The sequence below is a fragment of the Primulina tabacum genome, chromosome 14, assembly GCF_025594145.1.
Source record: "Primulina tabacum isolate GXHZ01 chromosome 14, ASM2559414v2, whole genome shotgun sequence".
Taxonomy (NCBI): domain Eukaryota; kingdom Viridiplantae; phylum Streptophyta; class Magnoliopsida; order Lamiales; family Gesneriaceae; genus Primulina; species Primulina tabacum.
In genome coordinates, this window is record NC_134563.1 from 150975 (window position 1) to 163363 (window position 12389).

Consider the following 12389-nt stretch of genomic DNA (forward strand, 5'->3'; position numbering starts at 1 on the left):
AGACTGAAGATGGACAGAGCTGAGTTTCAGACTTCGTCTTCGTTAGACCGAGAAGAAAAAGGTATAAGTCAATGTGGTACCGGGAGATCGACTCGAGTATAGTATGATATACTTGAGTTTCCCTAAATCACATACTTCTTATTATTATGTTCATTGATTTGACTGGATATGCTTGTTCTATGAATGTATAGAAAGCAGGTATTAGTCGAGTGATCTTGTGACAGAAGTACCTGATAGTGGCGGGATCGCCACGGGCATATTGCACGATGTCACAAGATAGTAAATTGGCGAAAGTGCCAATGTCCATCACGTATAGGGCACTGGACGATTGGCAAACGATGTGGATAGAATTGGAGTTTCTTCTATTACTGGTGATCGATACCATATCAACGTGGATAGAATTGGAGTTTCTTCTATTACTGGTGATTGATATGGAATGCCAACGTCTGGGAATCGGGATCCCTAGACTAGGATTGAGTCTAGTCTGAGTTTATGAGTTACGGATATTGATTCATTGATTGATGTTGATTTATGTTCCTGATTATGGTACATGTTATGAATATCTGTATATGCTTTTATATTGTTTATATGATTGCATGTATACATGATTTATACTGGGAATGTAATTCTCACCGGAGTTATCCGGCTGTTGTCTTATTTGTATGTGTGCATGACAACAGGTGGGACAGGATCAGGGTCAAGAAGAGAACGAGGCTGGACTAGAAAGCGTGGAGATCCGGGCTCAGAAATAAATTAGGAGTCAGCACTGATATGTAGTTGAACCTAGTTGGATTATTGTAGACAATACAGGACTTGTATGTTTATATTTAATATGTAAGTTAGATTGATTTACATAACGTTTCCGCTTTGTGTTTTAAAAAAAAAATTAGACCCTGTTTATTATAATTGAGTAATTAGTCCCAAAGATGATTAAGAATCGAATTAGCGTCCGGGTCCCCACACATGTTTACCGCTACGTCACCGGCCCTCGGTGTTGCTCCGATTGGTAATGTCCGAGGCAACTCGGATGAGTCACACAGCCGAGGGCAGCGAGTCAACTCGGCAGTCAAACATGGTGCTTCTGCGGTCAACGTAGGTCCGAAAGTTGTTGTTACACCTCATGTGTCTTTTAAGGATGTTTTAGCTTCCCTCTCTCCTCGTACGATGAAGAATAGCTTTGATGATGTTCTCAATTCGATGGAAGAGATGCTTGAGCCTTCTTATTTGGATGGAAAACTGGGTATTCTATTCCCAGATAAGGTAATTTATTCCCTTATTGAGCCATTTAAATTTGCATTGTTGGGTAAAATTTCTGGGAATCGGTCTGTGGTCCCCAATTCAATGATATTTGCTGCCTTTGACAAAGTGGGTTTGGTCAGACCGTTCAATTTGAAATTTTACCCCGGGGTTTCATGTTCATTACTCTCACTTGTGAAGAGGATTATGCACTCCTTTGGGCGCATGGTAATATGATGGTTGGATCTCTTGGTATCCGTTTTTCTAAATGGACCCCAGAGTTCAAGTTTCAGGCGGAGTCGCCAGTTGCCCCTGTTTGGGCTTGACTTCCGGAATTACCATTTCATTTATATGAGTAAAAAAAGTCTTTGTGCTATTGCCAAGCTCTTGGGTAAGCCTATCAAAATTGATGACCACACAGCTGAGGTGTCTCGTGGGGCCTTTGCTCGTGTGTGTGTGGAAATTAATGTGTTGGAGCCTCCCGTCAAGCACATTTGGGTGGGCTGGGGTGATCACCTTCAAGAGATTGAGGTTGTGTATGAGAGGATCCCGGCCTATTGCACTGATTGCAAAATGCTGGGACATGCGACGAGTGTTTGTTACTCACGTGGCAAGAATCCCTGGCCGATCAAGGCTAAGTCTTTTGGTCCAGTCCCTCCGTCACAGAAGGCTGCTTCGGGTCAGTCACCCCATGAGGGTGTCATTTCTGGTGAAGTTCAGGGTCCTCAAGGTCCCAATGCTTAGACTTTTGTTGGTCCTAAGCGTCGTAGAAGGAGACGGCAAGTGCGTCGAGTTCCACCCGCTGCTATTCCCCCTCTAGGGCAGGTTCTTTCACAGTCGAAGAGTACTTCGAATGCTTTTGATGTACTTTCTCCTTGGCAGAAGGAAGCGCAGCTTTTTTATACTAGTGCGTTAGTTGGTACCACCTCTGATTTTGTGCCCCACTTGGGGGATGTGGGTGTTGTTATCACCAGGGGTGCTTCTTTGGAGCAAGCCCCATCCGTGGGTATGGATCATGTAGGTTTGAGTTCACCCACCGTTGCAGTTTCCCCGTTGGAATTAGGTGGTGTGTCATCCCAGTCTGGGGCTAAGGATTCGGAGGAGGATGATGTCATTCCTTTTGAAGATTGTGCGGAGGTTTTGGGGTCTCCGCATGCTGGTATTGACACGGTGTTTACTGAACCCGTGATTTGTTTGGAGAATCATAGTTGTCACTCAATCCCTTCTGATCCTCCGTCCCCTGACGATGCGTCCTCTTTGTTTGTTCAGCTGGTTGATAGGAAGGGTTCTCCTGCTTGTGAGAGGGTTGCCCGTGAGAGGTTTGTTGAGGATCATGACCAGGGTTTTGATAAACATTCTGAGCCGGGTGATGGCCGTGCGTCTGAGGACGGCGTACTGGATTCAGATATGCCAGATGTTAAGAAAAAGAAGGGGAGGGATGATCTCCCTAGGTCGCTTAGGAAGCGATCGGGCATCTCTGCTGCCCGTTAATCATGAATTTCCTAATCTGGAATATCCGAGGCTTCGGGGTTCGGAGTCCCAACAGAGGCTTCATGCTTTTGATAAGTAGAAACAGATTAAGGTTTTGACTGTTTTGGAGCCGATGATCAATTTAGATCAGAGATTCATGACTCATCGTCTTGGTTTTCTCAAGTCATTTCGAATATTTCTGGCCACATTTGGGTGTTTTTTGCTGCTGATGTCCAGGCTGAGTGTGTCCTTGATCATGCTCAGTTCCTTCACATCAAGGTTTCTGCTCCTTCTTTACCCACATCTGGTTTTTGTTCTTTTGTTTATGCCATATGTGATTACATTGAGCGTCGGGATCTCTGGACTTCCCTGCTTCATGTCAAGCCTGTTCTGGGTCCTTGGATGGTTGGTGGGGATTTCAATGTCGTCCGTGATTCATCTGAGTGTCTGGGCACCCGTGGTGGTAGGTTGCTACCCATGGAGGAGTTCAACACTTTCATTATGGATTCTGGTTTGATTGATGCTGGTTTTGAGGGGTCTTCGTTCACTTGGACGAATAAGACCATCTGGAAGCGGTAGGATAGAGTGTTAGTTTCGGTTGATTGGGGTGATCATTTCAGCTCTATTAGAGTTGAACATCTTAGTCGAACGGTCTCTGACCACTGTTCGCTTTTGGTTAACACTCCGGTTTTTGCCCGTGGGCCTAGCTCGTTCCGCTTCCAGCGTATGTGGCTTCGGCATCATGGTTTTTTGCAGACTGTTAGGCTCAATTGGAATTTACCTTGCAGTCTGATTGGCATGTCACGCCTTTTTGTCAAATTGAAACAGCTGAAGCATCATCTGAAGTGGTGGAATCGGGATGTTTTTGGTAACATCTTTGATAAACTCACTGAGGTGAGAGTGCTGTTCGTTTTGCTGAGATTGCATATGAGGCCGATCCTTTTGAGTCGAATTGGACTGCTCTGTCTTATCGTAATGTGGATCTTCTCGTATCACCGCCATGGAGGCGGACTTTTGGAAACAAAATTTGCATGCAACTGGCTAGAGGATGGTGAGCGGAACACCAAACTCTTTCATAACATGGTTAAGAAGAAGCATGTGGCGAATAAGATTTTCCGCATATGGGAGAATGGGGTTTACCTAACGTCTCCTGAGTTGATTTAGCAGTCGGGTGCCTCGTTTTTTCAGAATTTGCTTACCGGGGATACCTTTGTGCTTGATCGTCCTGATTTTTCGGGCTTTACTTCGGTGATTTCTGATGAGGAGAATAATGAGATTGCTGCTATCCCCTCTTTAGAGGAGGTACGTGCAACTGTTTTCTCCATTTCTCCTGATAGTGTGGCTGGCCCTAATGGTTTCTCTTCGGCGTTTTTTCAGCATTGCTGGGAGATCGTTCATCAGGATGTGTTGGATGCGGTTTTAGATTTTTTCCGAGGCTCTCCTATGCCTCATAGTTTTACTGCCACCACAATTACTTTGATCCCAAAAGCCGAGGGTGCACATGCTTGGTCGGATTTCCGTCCGATCAGTCTGTGTAATGTTACTAATAAGATTATTTCTAAGTTATTGTACTCTCGCTTGAGGGTTGTAGCGGAGAAACTTATTTCATTGAACCAGAGTGGCTTTGTCCCGGGACGGATGATTTCTGATAACATCCTTGTGGGGACCCGGACGCTAATCATCTTCTTAATCATCTTTGGGAGTTAATTATCAATTCAGATAAACAGGGTCTAAAATTTTTTCTTTTTAAAATGCAAGTGCGGAACGTAATAGAATTTACTAATATACATCTCAGTATAGAAGTAAAATAATGTACAATAATCATGAAACTAGACTAAGGTTCAACTACTAGATTCCAAGTGTTAAATCCATATCTACAATAAGTCCGGAATCACCACTCTAATCTGTCTCCTCTCATCGTCTTCTTGACCCCGATCTTGTCCCACCTGTTGTCATGCACACATACAAACAAGACAACAGCCGGATAACTCTGGTGAGAATAAATCCCAGTATAAATAATATATACAAGCAGTTAACTGAATTAACATAAAAGCATGAATTATATCTTATCACATGTAGCATAATCAAACAACATGTATCAATACCAATCTGTAAATAATATCTGAATCGTAATCTACGAAACATAAATCAATACAACTCTGTAATCAAGTTCTAGTCTCGATATCTAAGACTCGACTCATCTCTCATTCTAATCTAGGGATCTCGGTGAATAAGAACGTAACAAGTCTCCCACCTACTACTACCAGTCGCGGTGGCGGTACGTTCTTATTTCTGGACTTTGGTCTAGCTGTATCGAATAATCTACAATAAGAACAATGTCTGTATCTTAAGCACATCGATACACCAAACGTCCAGTGCCTTGGCGTATCTATCAAGACTAAGCCTAGTCTGACAATGTGCAATGGGTCAGTGACTATACTGTCAAAATCTAACCCCTCTGTCAGTGACTCTCACTCAATAGCTCTCTGCTTTCTACTTCTAATTCAATAGAATAAACATAATCATTAAAATACAAAGGTATAAAAACAATACCATACAAGTATGTGGTTTAGGGAAACTCGAGTTAAATCTAACTCAAGTCGATCTCCCAATTAACATCAATTTATACCTTTCTCTTCTCGGTCTGATGAAGACCAAGTCTTGTATTCCAATATGTCCATACCCAGTCTGGCAATGACAAGTCACATAAATACCATATCAGTATATAACTCAATTCAAGACTTGTTCTGATCAATACTCAAATCAATACATAATCTGATCCATATCTGAACAAGGTACAATCTAATTCATATCAACGATATCACGATACAATCGAAATCATTACTGAATCTGATCAATCTAAATCAACTGATGTTTCGACGGCATAACGATACAGTCTCGATAACCCAGTCAATCTCAACATCACATAGATACTACCAGAATTCACAATCAGTATCAATACAATTCATAATCTTAATATCGGTACACTTAAGATCAGTAATAACACAACTCTGATATCAAATCTAAATCAATATCTTTCGAAAATCATAACAATTGTAAAAACAGTCTATTCTTTAATCTGACTTCAATTATATAATGTCTACTGTAGTAGAAACACCATATCCGATTCATATTCAATTCTGACAATATCGTAAATTCAAATCATGTCTAAACGTAACAAAATTTACGTCCAGTTGTAGCCTGCGTCGATAGGAATTCAGTACTGTAATCGGATTCAAAAACAGACGGACGGATTTTACGTGACATTCAATTTCTCACCCAAGAGAACTTGGAGCTTCATCCCTCGTTTCTTTCCTTTTTAATCTGGAGGGTTTGCATGTAGGTATATATATATATACATATGCTGCATGATACAAGGGCAAGTGGCATCGTGCATGTTCTGCACGTTGCGCGCATATGCACGCACAAAGTCGAGCATATGCGCCGGTAGTTCGAACCAGCATTCTGTCAGCTCGCGCATATGCGCCATCTACGTCGCGCATATGCGCCAAACATTCTGCCCATCCCGTGCATATGCGCGAAAGGTTCTGCCTTCCTCGCGCATGTGCGCCCAACACGTCGCGCATGTGCGCGAGGACTTCTCCTTACATCTCATGTCAAATCTTCTTTCGGCTCTCCCGGTCTGATCCGTTCCGTTTATAATCATCTCGATTAATAAATAAATCATTTCAGATTACTCTCAGATTACAGTAATAAAATCTCGGGCCTTACAATCCTCCTTGCTCAGGAGCTCACTCATAGTCTCACTCTTCCACTCGTGGTGGTAATGTTATTTGAAGTTGGATATGGCTAAGGCCTATGACCGGGTCCAGTGGCCTTTCTTTTTTGAAGTTCTGCGTCATTTTGGTTTCTTCGAGCGGGTTGTGGCGTTGGTTTCGGCCTGTATCTCTCATTTTCATTTCTTCGTTAATATCAATGGCTCTTTTTCGGGGTTCTTTGGTTCTACCAGGGGCCTTAGGCAGGGAGATCCATTGTCCCCTCTTATTTTCATTTTAGGGGCATAATATCTTTCACGTGGCCTTGACCGTCTTCACCTGCATTATCCTGATATCAGGTACCGTTCTGGTTGTGATTTTTTGATTTCCCATCTGGCCTATGCTGATGATATTATTATATTTGCCAATGGTGGGTATCGTGGGATGCAGAGTCTTTTAGATTTTCTCCATCACTATGAGAACTGTTCGGGACAGCTGGTTAACGCTGTCAAGAATTCTCTGATTTTGCCTCCGAGATGCTCCGCGCGCCTCCGCAGAGGCTTCTCCGTTCAACTGGTTTTACGGAGGGTCAGTTGCCTCTCAAGTATCTTGGATTTCCATTGTTTCGGGGTAACAGGACGTGCTCTCTTTTTGAGCCCCTCTTACAGTCAGTTAGGAAGCGCCTTGAGGGTTGGGATATTCGGAATCTTTCTTCGGCGAGCCGCATGACCCTAATTCGTAGTGTACTCCTCTCAATGTCGATATATTTGTTTCAGGTAGTTCAGCCTCCGTTGTCTGTATTGGAGAAGCTTGAGATAGCCTTTAATTCCTTTCTATGGGGGTCTAGGCCCTTGGAGAAGAAATGGCATTGGGCTCGTTGGTCTCGGGCTTGCCTCCCTGTGGCAGAAGGAGGTCTTGGCTTCCGCAGATTGAAAGATCTCGTGGATAGCTTCTCAATAAAGTTGTGGTTTCCGTTACGGCAGGGGTCTTCCCTATGGGCCAAATTTTTTATGAGGAAATATTGTCTCTTGGCGCACCCAGCTTGTGTCTCTTCTCGTGGATTTATCTCTCCCACTTGGCGGCGTTTGCTTCAGATCATGCCTCGTGCGGAGATTGGTATTCCCTGGCGTGTGGGTCTTGGAGAGGTTTCCTTTTGGGATGATTGTTGGTTTAGGGATGTCCCTCTGTCCAGTCAGACTGAGGTTCGTGGTGACCGTGGGGTCCGGGTTTCCCATTTTCTTTCTGAGGGAGCCTGGGATTTTGATCTTCTTTCTTCAGTGATTGCTCCTTCTTTTGCGGAGCAGATTGTGTTGGTCCCGATTCTTTCGGGAGAGCCTGATTTGGCTAGATGGATTCATAGCTCTAATGGTGCTTTTTCTGTCAAGTCCGCTTGGGAGCTGATCCGTCTGCGCGCTTCGATTTCCGATATTCTTCGGCCCTGTGGGGTAGTTGGTTAAGGCCTACGATGTCATTCTTTCTTTGGAGATTTTGGCATCAGTGGCTCCCAGTTGATTAGGTGCTTCAGCGCCGTGGCTTTGTATTAGCGTCTCGTTGTCAGTGCTGTGATCTGTCTGAGACATTCACCCATATTTTTATTCGCAACCCGGTGGCTCGCGTTGTTTGGCATTTTTTTGGTGCAGTCTTTAGGGTTCGTATCCCTGACACTGAGGATTTTAGGTTGTTCCTCAGTGATTGGAAGAGGGATCTGGTCTGGGCTCCAGGGGACCACGTGAGGGAGTTTATCCCTTTCATCGTTTTGTGGTTTCTTTGAACTGCTCGGAATGATGCAAAGCACCGTAAGCTCTCCATTTCTGTGGAGACGGTGAAGTTCCAGATCCTGTCTTACATGCATCTCGCTCATGTTGCGCGTACTGTCAAGCCTAAACATTGGTTGGGCTTCTTTCATGTGGCGAGATCGATGGGGATTTCATTTGGTTTATACAGATCTCATCAGATGACGACTGTTCGTTGGCTTCGGCCGCCGTTGGGCTGTTTTAAGCTTAATGTGGATGGGAGTTCTAGAGGCAACTCTGGAGATTCTACGATTGGAGGTGTAGTTCGTGATGATTCTGGGCGGTTTTGTTATCCTACAGTGAGTTCATTGGAGCTGGGTCTACTATCCGGGCAGAACTTTGGGCGGTTTGGAGGGGTCTTCTACTTTGCTCTGATCTTTTTTTTTCCCTCTTTGGATCGAGGTTGATTCCCAGATTTCTATTCAGATCATCCGCTCTCGTAGCTGTTGTTGGGGTCTGGATCATATTGTGTCTCGGATTTTGGTCCTCTTGAGGGAACGTATGGTTCATATTTCTCATATTTTTCGGGAGGGTAATTCGGTGGCGGATGCTTTGGCGGCAAGGGCCCATGACCTTAGACGGTATAGCTTAGAGTTAGGACCTTCATTACCCAGCCACATCTCCATCCTTGCCCCCTCTGATCGTTTAGGGCTTCCATACCTCCGATATAGATATTCTTAGCCATTTGTAGCCCCTTCTTCCTTTTGGCTCTATTTCTATCTCTATATCTTGTTATATATATATGTACTTTTTTCTTGCAGGTTATTGTTTTTGGAGGTTTTTTCCCTCTCCTCTTCTTTGTGCAAGTGGGTCCAGACACTTGCATTTTTTGTGTTTTGTTATTTCTTGTTCCGGGTGGTATTCAACACTTTCTCTGTTGGTGATCCTCTTTGGCCTATCCCTGGTTCCTGGCGGGCTTTTAGTGCAGGTTCTCCTTGCTCGTCGCCTCAGTTATTGTATCTGTTTTTGCTGGATGCTGTGGTGGTTTCATGGGTTCTTTCCTGACGGCCCTCTGCATCGCTGTGTCTCTCTAGTCAGACTCCTTCTTCATGGGCTTGGTTCAGTACTGTCTCTTTGGAGAATCGTCATTTTTCCCCTTTTGTCAGTTGTGTGCGAGTGGGCCCAGACACTTGCACCCTCCATGCTTTGCTCCTTTGGTCTGGGTGGGCTCCAGCACTTTCTCCGTTGGTGCTTTTTTGTGGACCACCCATGTTCTTTGGCAGGCGCTCACTGCAGGCTTCTCCTTGCCCGCCACTTTCTTCCTTTTATGTTATCTTACCGAGTGTTATGGTGGCTCTGGATGATCTCTTTCAGTAGTTTCTCTTGCCCGGAGCTCCATTTATGTCGGTATTTATATGTTCTCTATTTTGCTGCGTGCATTGGTGGCTCAGGATGTCCTCTATTGGTTGCCTCTTCTTTCAGAGTTACAGTCACACTTGGATTTATGACTTTATGAGCTCCGTCCATTTTCTCCTTCTTCTTGGGAATTGGAGCTCCTCTGACTTGTGCTGGATTGCGGTCACCCTTTTGTGCTTCGACCGTATTTGCGTAGTGACTTTACAGACATATATTATTTTGACTGTGAGATCCTGTACAGCAGACCGAGCTCGGACTAAGATCTTCTTATCAGTTTGGCCTTACACTGACAGCTGGCTCAGAGATGGGTACCATTGGTGGTCTTTTGCACCTACTTCTGAGCAGGATATTCACTGTTTAGATAGGTTTCGATTTGTTTTGATGTACTTAGCGCTTGTTTTTAGATGGTCATTTTTATTATGCACTTTTCCTAGGGATTAGATTTTGGCTCATGTATTTGCCACCCTAGGCCTTTATGTTTTCATGTTTTATGTGTTCTGTCTAGCCTTTTGAGAGGTATTGGTTTAGCCCCCTCTCTTTAGGTTTTATCTTGTATTTTGTTTTCATGATATATACAGGTAGGGGTCTGCCTAACCCCCGCTTCCGGCGGTGGTTTCTTAAAAAAAAAACCGTAAACCCTAAACCCTAACCCCGAACCCCGAACCTCTAAACCCTAAACCTTGCCCGCTCTTATCTGTTAGGGCTCCCCTACCTGAGATACAGATGTTCTTAGCCATTTGCAGCCCATCTCTATTTGTTGGATCTCTTTCTTTATTTACATTTCTATATATATATATATATGTATATTTCTTTGCGGGTTTGCTACCATTGGGAGGTTGTCTTCTCTCCTCCTTGCCAGTTTTGTGCAAGTGGGTTCAGACACTTGTACTCCTCAGGACTCTTATACATGGTGGTTTCAGGCACCTGCTACAGTGGTGTCTCCTTTATCTGTCTCACTAGTATCTAGCGAGCATTTTCTACAGGCTTCTCCTTGCTCGCTATTTCCTCTCTTTCATATATTTTGATGAGTATTTTGGTAGATAGATTCGGGACAGGTGATATTGGAGGGCGCTCACTGTAGACTTCTCCTTGCTTGACGCCTTCTATCTTTTATGTTCTATTGCCGAGTGTTATGGTGGCTCTGGATGATCTATCTCAGTGGTTTCTCTGGCCTGAAGCTCCATTCATGTCGGGATTTATATGTTCTCTGCTGTGCTGTGTGCATTGGTGGTTCTTGATGTTCTCTCTTGGTTACCTCTTATATCAGAGTTCCAGTCACGCTTGGATTTATGACTTTATGAGCTTCATACGTTTTCACCTTCTTCTAGGGATTTGGCGCTTCTCTGACTGGATCTGGATTGCGGTCCTCCATCTGTGCTTCGACCGTTTTGGCACAGTGATGACTTACAGTGACAGACGGCTCAGAGATAGGTACCATCGGTGGTCTTTTGCTCCTACATCTTGTTAGAGTAGGTGCCCGTCGAGCCAAGTGTTGGCCGAGGGTTCATGTTTAAACTCTATGTATAAACAATCTTTATTTTAATAATATTTAAAATTATTGTTTTGGCACTTCTTTATCTGTATACCCATGCTAGTTGAATAGATAAAGTTCTTGAATATACAAATAGTAGAAAGAATATGAGATGCTCATATGATGAGTATCATGAAACTCATATTTGTAATACTATATATTCTAAACAGTTCCTAGTCGATTCAGCCGCCGCTAAGAAGGATATAGGCCGCTAGAGTTCGAGACTAGTATCTGCGATGTGAGTACCATGTTTCATTGGTAGGGGACATTGTGATGTCCGAGCATGCAGATTGGTGCTCTTGGTAGAGTGCACTGAACAACCCTCCATAAAGGACTTTCCAAGTGGTTCTCACTTATCGAGTGGAAACATCCTAGTTTATGGTTGTACACCATTAGTCCTTACGACCCGGGACAACATTGAGACTCTATATGCTAGCATTGCTCTTTGAATTGTTTACCGACTCTCATGGGGTCATCAGGTGGCAAGGTTGGGTGTTTTGTCGAAATATATAGGAGTCGATGCATTGTAGTCGGGGATTCACCGCTTACCTTCGGGTATGGATATCCTATGTGATCACATGTATATGTAGTATAAAATCTCTGATCAGAGTATGGTGGTAATTATGAAAGGGGTTTCATATATTACACCATCGATGCAACTACGACATGACACATAGTATCGATTCATTGACAACTCTCGATATACCAATGGTTGTCGAATCGGTCGGGATATATGAGATGAAGGGACCGTACTGTACGCTAACCATAATTGAATGGTTCTTGCAGGCACTATCATTTGATACCTAGGGAATCGTGTAAGCGATGCTTCTAGGCGTTTAACATGATTGGTTGGGTACTATCAGACTTGAGTTCTGACGTTCTTATTATCAAGGAGTTGATAATTAAGAATGGATCAATTGGGGTATCTCGAATAAGGACATGTTTAGTCCGAATCACATGGAGATGTGAACCCACGGTTAGTTGTATCAATGAACCATTAAGGGCCACACAAGTGCTAGCTTTCTAGATCCCATTGAGAAGTAAAATAGTTCAATTTGTTGAACGGCTTATAAAGGAGTTTATAAGCGTAATGAAAAATAGAAGTATGACTTCTATAAGGAGAATGTAACTTTTAATTTGAGGAAATGTTTTTAAATTAAAAGTTGGCCAAACAAATAATGTATTTGAAAATTGTAATTTTCATAAACATTATTATGGACTAAATTAAATTAATTCAAGTGTTGAATTAATTAAACACTAATGGACCTAGTAGTGTCCAAATAATTA

General features: G+C 43.4%; 1 protein-coding gene across 1 annotated transcript; it reads left to right on the plus strand.

Annotated features, from left to right (window-relative positions):
• The first annotated feature begins 963 nt into the window (after positions 1-963).
• On the plus strand, positions 964-7879 carry LOC142524938 (uncharacterized). Its single transcript, XM_075629097.1, has 8 exons — positions 964-1260; positions 1516-1966; positions 2057-2687; positions 2853-3173; positions 3327-3600; positions 3895-4214; positions 6782-7010; positions 7199-7879. Exons 1-8 carry the CDS (start codon positions 964-966, stop codon positions 7877-7879), a joined length of 3204 nt encoding a protein of 1067 aa, XP_075485212.1.
• The last annotated feature ends 4510 nt before the right edge of the window (positions 7880-12389 follow it).